The 7,786-nt window shown below is 43.1% G+C and overlaps 1 protein-coding gene across 1 annotated transcript; it reads left to right on the top strand.

The window, feature by feature from the left end:
- The first annotated feature begins 198 nt into the window (after positions 1–198).
- wiza (WIZ zinc finger a) lies at positions 199–4,791 on the top strand. Its single transcript, XM_015026655.1, has 7 exons — positions 199–724; positions 900–1,733; positions 2,047–2,403; positions 2,673–2,887; positions 3,863–3,995; positions 4,080–4,239; positions 4,321–4,791. The coding sequence occupies exons 1-7, from the start codon at positions 538–540 to the stop codon at positions 4,478–4,480; spliced, it is 2,046 nt and encodes a 681-aa protein (XP_014882141.1). The 5' UTR covers positions 199–537; the 3' UTR covers positions 4,481–4,791.
- The last annotated feature ends 2,995 nt before the right edge of the window (positions 4,792–7,786 follow it).

Here is a 7,786-nt window from a genome sequence, read left to right as displayed (position 1 = left end):
AATAACAAAACATTATATTGATAACGTATGCAAAATCCTATGTATAAAGCCAGAAAATTTAAAAGCACGACAATAAAAAAGAAACATTTAAATATGATTACAGTTCTGTTTTTGATAGAGTTTTGTTTGTTTTTGAACATACTGATGCCTGTCATATTATGTGTTGATCGCTGATGGTTTTGTCATACTTGTTCTTCTCTCCATATTCTCCTTTTCACTCAGTATTCACAATCTTTCCTTAACTTCGATGTCTCTGCAGCCAACTCGGGACCCGTAGTGTGTGAGGTGTGCGGGGCCTACTTTGAGACACGACGGGGCCTCTCGAGCCACGCTCGCCTCCATCTGCGCCAGCTCGGCGTGACCGTGTCGGAAAACAGCGGGGCTCCCATAGAGCTCCTCTACCAGCTCATTCAGGACAACGACAAAGACCTCAAACCAGATGTCGCGCCATCTGTGTCTCCATCGTTGCCTAAGAAAACATCCCAGCAGGAGCCAAAGACACCTGTGCCTCCGGAGGACGCCGTTGCTTCCTCCAAGATGGCAGCGAAGGTCATGAACGCTCAGGGATCTCCGGCCAAGCTCAAAGAGGCGGGAGCGTCTTGTTTCCCGTCCTCTCCCTCTTCTTCTAGGCCGACTGAAGGCAGCACCTCTTCGCTGTCAGACCAAAAAACAATAACCAAGCCGATGTGGGCTCCACTGGACACTGATGCTCCGCTTACTTTAGGTGGGTTGAAGCTGAAACAGAGTGAAGCACAGAGCTACGGTGGAATGGTTTTTATCGTATTTGTAGTACTTAGTATTTCATTAAAGATATTTGATAAAAAAAAAAAAAACAGTTTTGTAACAATTTTATCCTTTTTTTTTTTCTTTTTTTTTTTTTTGTTCATTATTTTTGACAGCTTCGGAAACTAACAATGAGATCCACGTCTGCCAGCTCTGCGGCTGCTGGTACGAGACGCGCAAGGGCCTCTCTAGTCACGCTCGTGCCCATCTCCGACAGATCGGCATCCCCGACGCCGACATACAAGGTGGCCCCATCGAGTATCTGTACCAGATCATGAAGGAGCAGGACTTTGAGCCGATCAGCAGCCTGCGACAGGACGAGCTTAAATCAAGCAGCCCCTCCAAGTCCTCCTCCTCCTCCTCAAAGCGTCCTTCCGATTTCACCTCTCCGCCTACGTCTCCTGCCAGCAAGCGGCCTAAGATTCCTGAAACCTGCACTTGTGTCCTGTGCGGGGAGAGGTTTGAGAACCGTAAGGGCCTGGGCAGCCACGCGCGCTCCCATCTCAAACACATGGGAGTGAACGACTTGGTGGGGAAGAGCTCCGCCATCGAAGCCGTGCAGGAGCTGGTGAGCAGCGGCGTGCTGGAGCCGATGCATCTTCCGAAAACGTCCAGCACGGCCAGCTCTTCCACGGCGCCGTCCCCAGCGCCGCCGTCCCCCGTTGTCCCCGTGCCGTCTCCGGCTGCCAGCCAGTCCAGGACCTCCGTCACCCCCACGGGTCTCTCTCCGAGCCCTTCCGCCAGCTCCCACTCCCCTCAGCCGCCGCTCAACAGGGCGCCGAAGGCGAAGAAGGGATTTCGGCTGGCCGTGGATCCGCTTCTAAAGAAACCAAAGCCAGAGCCGGTGGAGATGGAGATTTCTGTTGAACCACAGCCGTCCAACGACGACAGCGGCTCTGTGACGCAGAAGGCGCCCGCAGCGGCCAGCTCCTCAAAACCTCCAGAGTCAGGTAAATCACAAAGTTCCCGTCCGTCCAATCTGACTGAACTTGATGTGTTTTATCATGAAGAATAGACAAAGATTCTACCGGTAGACATACTCACAAAATGCAAAACGAGCTAAAAAGAATACCACATTTTCAGATTTTTAAATTCCCTTTCACAACTGCGCCCTTCTTTGTGTTGATCTGCCACATAAAATCCTGATAAAATACATCAGCTTGTTTTTGTAAGATCACAAAATGTGAAAAAAACAAAACAAACAAAAAAAAAAAACTAAGAGGTGTGAATACCTGGCTATGAGCTGCTGACTCTGCTCCACAGACCCGCCGTCTCCACCGACGGTCCTCTGCGACTTCTGCGGGCAGCTGTTCGACACCCGGAAAGCGCTGTCGTGCCACGTCCGCGCTCACCTCCGGCAGCTCGGCCTCACCTGGTCTATCAGAACTTCCCCCATCGACCTGCTGAAAGAGGTCATGCTGCGGCGTGAGGAAAGGAAAGAGCCGCTGCAGAGCGGGTCTTCGGCAGCGGGCAAAGTGGCGTGGAGTCCGCCGGGCTTCAAACGGCCTCCGAAGGAGAAGCCTCCGCCCCGGGAAGGAGCTTCCAGCTCTGCAGCAACGCCCGTTGACTACTCAATGAAAGACAAAACGCCATATGGGAAATCTGCAGTCTCAAACATCGGTGAGTCACTTTTCACCCAACACATTTTTTTCTTTCCACTTAACTTTCCATTTAGTGACGACTTGTCTATGACTCTCTGCTTGAGAACTGCATCTGTTCTTACGTCATTTTCACATTTCGCTGAATTTCTTTAAATATTTGATCTTTTATGGATTGAACATAAGTACATATATCCAACATGCTGTTAAATATTTGTAACCAAAACACGTTTTTCTTTTTTTTTTTTTTTCTCTAATAAAACCTGGCCCATGCGTTGCTGCTTGTGTCAGATGCCACCTGTGAACTCTGTGGGTTCGACTTTGAGAACCGCAAGGCGCTGGCCAGTCACTGCCGGGCTCACCTCCGACAGCTGGGTCTGTACGAGTGGAAGGCGGACGGAGCGACGTCGCCGATAGAAACCCTGAGCGAACTGATCCGAAGAGACCCGAACAAGGTGGCAGAAATAACCAGGCGCTATCGCTATGGAGACCTTTACATCAAGAAGGTGAGCTCCGCGATAAACGCATTCGTTCTTTTAGACACGCTGGGTAAATGAAGTGGATGCTTTTATACACCAAAAAATAAACTTTTTCTTCTTTTTTTAAGATTTTTTTTTTGTCGCACTTGAATGTTTGAGATCTTAAACCTTCAAAAATTCAGTTTTGAAACGATTACATTTATTTTTTTATTGATTTATTCAAACGTTTTATACCTAGAGTTCAATTTTCTGTCTGTTTGGCAACGGGAAGGGATTTTTCACACCTGATAGCCCGGTAGAGTCGTTTTGATTGGAGACCAAAATTGCAACATTTGTTACATTTTCAGCTGCTGCAGTTTGCATTCACGCAGACTGCGCATAACAAACCAAACCTGTTGAAAAACCTGTTCCCCTCCTCGCCTGTGGTGGCGCTGCACCAAGAACCACTGAAGAAGACATGAGCACAACTTCCTTCTCCGCGAAATGTAAATAAAACTGGAATGCCGTCAGATTTTAGCGATCATATTATTTCTCATTTGTCTTCAGAAAAAAGATTATTAGCCACTTGCCCCTCTAAGGCTAGACTCTCACCTTGGTTTTGGTTGTATTTACCCAGAATGCCCTGCGCTGTAGTCTGCTTCCTGCTTTTGTAGTGGTGTCTCTGGTCTGGTAGGCATTCACATATAGATTTGAACTCCGCCAGAGTTCACTTTAACTGAACCGATACCTAAGTTTGTAGTCGGATTAGAGTTTGCTTTTCTGGGCCGCAGCAGAGTTCGATTGCACATCCCCGCCTCCCCAATCTAACCGGACTTTGTAGACAAACGAACCAAAGTTTATTTAACACGAACTTAACAAGACTGGTGTGAATGCACCCTAAAAGATCTTAAAAAGCAATACCTCACCCTCTGATTTACAATAAAAATGTAGAGATGATTAGAAACCAACCAGATTTTAAGTTTTTATTGGGCCATTAACTTCCTTTCGTTTCTCTTCTTTTAGTCTCAGAGATCTGCTTCTTTGGCCTCGATGTCTATGAATTCTGACGCGTCGCCGAGCAGCAGCCACAACTCGTCTCTGCACCACCCTGAGCACAAAGCAAGCAGGAAGGATCACGGCATCCGAACAGCGAGGGGTGAGAAAGGCCAGGTCCAGAAAGAGCCGAATGCTGTTTTCTTTTTTTTTTTTTGTTTGTTCATGTAATTCCTCCTGGCTTCAGGGGTCCACGCCCCTCAACACGGAGTCTCCTCAGGGGATGAAAATCGCCACTCTCACTCCCGGCAGCCGTCTCGGGCGGGCAGCATCCCTGCTCTGCTGCCGAAGCCGCCTCTGACTCCGCTGGTCAAACTGGTGGGTAAAATCTACTCCCTCAAATGCAGGTGAGTAAGAAGAGGTTTGTTAGTCAAATAAATGACATATTGATGGATATATTGCTCACTCCCGCTTGCCCTGCCGTCCAGGTTCTGCGACGAAGTGTTTCACGGGCCTCTGTCCGTTCAAGAGAAGTGGATCACACACCTGCAGAAACACATCCTGTCTCTGGGCTACAAGGGCAAAGAGGCTCCTTCTTCTCCAGCCGCTCCGTCTGCTCCAGCACTTGTCCATCCGGTGGCCGTATGAACTGACAAGTGTTCCCCAGACTCCACGAAGGAACAACCGTCTTTTTAAATGTCTTCATTTAAAAAAAGAAAAGAAAACTTGTTCCCTTCTCGTCCATGGGAGGGCAGACATGAGCCGTGAGAGAGAGCAGCGGCTCTGTGTAACCCACTCAGGAAACATCCACTCTTCATACACGGTTCTGATCACAGAGCTTCCTCCACCTGCTCAGAAGATTAGGGTTAGGAGAAGATTTTTTTTTTTTGAGCAAATCGCATTTCTTTATTTTGTATGTTTTCTACTTTCTGATCTAAATCACATTTTTATTGAATACTTAAAAAAAACAGATTCTTATGCATTTAAACTAAATGGATTTTAAATCATTTCATGTATGTATTAAATCTTCTGACAATTTTTTTTCTCTTTTTTTTTGCAGAAGGGATATTGTTGCAGAATATTCCCAAGTTGTTTTCTAGAAAAAAAAAACCCCAGTACATCTCTTAGATGAATTATGTTTTCTGTTGAATATCTTCTTTAAGGTTTTTCTGCTTTTTCAATTTACAATGTGTGTTAAAGAAATGGAATTATGTCACATATTTATATATTTTTTTTTTACGTTGGTAATTTCTAAGCAACATGCAGCAAAGGCTCAATGGGACAGTAACCGTTTTGATAAGAGGCATCCCAAGTAGCCTCACTAGCTGTCCTTTCCTTTTCTGCTGAGATTTCAAAAACAAACAGGCTGTTCAGGCTGCACATATCCTTTTCTCTTGAGTCTATTTTATCTGTAAATAAAATTTGTCATGTTTACTTTCTTTCTTTTTTGGACTTTATTATTAGTGATATTAGATAACGACAGGCCTCTTCATGCACCGTATTGAATACGTGACCAGGAGAACCTCGCTTTTTATGCCGGAAAAAAAGGCCATATTAGCAGGGGTTTAATTTCTTTTTATAAACTTTTACTGTATTATTTTTTTTTATCTTTGAAGATTTATCATCCCTGTGGTTCCTTGAACCCAGAGTTTTCCAACATGTTTTTGAGAACTGCTTCACATCTGCTGCTTGGAGTCGACTAACATCTGGCAGCTGTGAGCAGGTATTCCAGCCTAGGATGGTTTTCCATGCATTTCTTGGTTTTGCCTCAGAAATATTATGCTTCATCTCATAGGAAGAAGTAAAGGAGCAATTTGTCCTTTTGTTGCTTTGGAGGAACTAGCTTATGTTTTTGCTACAGCATTTTTGACCCGAAGAACTCTTTGCAATCAAAACGAAATTAAAAAAGCAAAGAATAAACATGATAATGGCAAAAATGTTTTTCTAAATGTGGCCACCCATATTATCAACTACTTTAAACCAATACTAGGAAGTGAAAATAATCAAATGTGCTGGAGTGAAAGATGTTAATTAGGTACCAACAGTGAGAAACGGCTGAGTGAACCTTCAACATAATCTAAAGCGATTCTTGGTAAAACAACATTCAGTGCTATAAATCTCTCACCTTATGAATCAGAAAAAAAATCAGTAATTCATTTCACTCTGACCTTTAATCAGTTGAATGATGTTCATCTGTTTTGTTTTGTTTATTTTGATGTTGATAGTTTCTACAATACTTTTCAAAATTTCAACCACATATTTAACCCTTGGTACCACTCATTGTTAACATGAGGTCATTTATTTTTTACCCAATTCGTCCCAAATGTGTTTGGTGGAAGCAAAACCTAACCCAACCTTGTTTTCCCCCCTCTCTGTTGATCAAAAACTTAATTACAGCTCAGACTTTAATTATGGGCATGGTTAGACAAGCAGCAGTTTTCTTGAAGAACAAGCACTTGACTGATTGACTTGAGATGTTTCCTCGTCTTATCTATTGTCACGAGGGGCTGACAGAAACAGGTGTTGTGTTATATTTGTACTCTAGGAAAACTAGAAATCCACTGAATAAAAGTGTACTCAAATTTATAGTTGCACAACTAACTTCTTCTTTTAAAGATACTTGCTGTTACATTTCTTTTAAAACACTAACAAAATCATCACTAGTAACTTTTTGAAGAAACTTCTGGATTATTAATTAATTGAGATGGGATCTTTTTGGGTTTAAGGTTTTGTTCCAGTGTCTGATGCACTTATTTATTTATTTATTTTTTTTTTGCAGCAGGCCAAACTTTTATTGTCATGAAAATCTCCAAAAATCAAGAGTGAAAGTGTATCAAAAACACAATAAACTTCTACAGGATTAGTGACTATTTGAATGGATAGGTCAGAGTGAAATCTAGAACACAATTTAAACTCTTGTTTAAAAATGGAAAACTATATTTATTGAATAAAGATGGGATGTTTCTGATGTACTTGAGCAAAGTAGCAGCAGACAGGAGAATGCATTTGACGATTCCAGTAAGTTATGCTTCATGCGTCCTTCCTCTGCCTCTGGTCAGGCCTCTTTCCATTTCTTCTTCACAGTGAAAGTCTCTCGGGCCTGATACCGTGTGATTTGCTGCCAGGAGCAGTCCGCCTCCAGCTACTGATGGATTATTCTGATGGGTGCTGCTCTAATGGGGTGCCAACCTACAGGCGTTTACGGCGTTCTGCAAACTTTCCAGCCTGCCGGGACCAAACTGAGTAACTGCACACAGCCGTCAATGTCCAATCATTCAACGACATTCACAGGGGACTAAAAGCAGCAATTTCCAAACACTTATTGAACCGAGAACCCAAATTAGAAGGTCATCTGTCTTTCAGGGCCGCCGGGTTTGAAGCGCTTGGCAAACAGCTTGAGGATTCATTTTCTCCGAGAGAGTCTGGCACAATCTGGCCGTTACACCTGCTGTAACGCTTCTGTTGGAGGGAAATTGATGTGAACTAATAATAATAATAATGAGAATTTAAGGACTCGACAAAAGAGCCTTTATACAAAATACCTCATTTTTAGAGCTACATGATTGGATTGTTTAAAAGTACAAGAGCATGTTTAACTATACACGGCAATAGTTTGACTTACAGTTTTTAAACGTCCCTTTTTGTCTACTTTTCTACATTTTAACTTTTTTTTTTTTTTTTTTAGTTTTCCAAATTAGCAAACCAGCTTTATTAACTCTGCATAAGAATTGTTTACATTTATTTCAAAGAAGTCCATTTTTTTGTTTATGCGAATCAAAAATGCGAAATGACATTCTTGAATCGTAAAAGGAACTGCTTTTCACAGTTAAATGATGATCCATTTAATAATTCAGTTCAGACTGAGGCTGACTTCAGTAACTGGACATTTCTGCTTTATGTCACACCATCAAGATGTGTGTTTAATACAACAGTATGTAACGGTCTGCTTTGATC

This window comes from Poecilia latipinna, unplaced genomic scaffold, assembly GCF_001443285.1.
Source record: "Poecilia latipinna isolate Pla-1442-1.1 unplaced genomic scaffold, P_latipinna-1.0 Scaffold5181, whole genome shotgun sequence".
Classification (NCBI taxonomy): Eukaryota; Metazoa; Chordata; class Actinopteri; order Cyprinodontiformes; family Poeciliidae; genus Poecilia; species Poecilia latipinna.
This window is presented reverse-complemented; position numbering and strand designations above follow the sequence as displayed.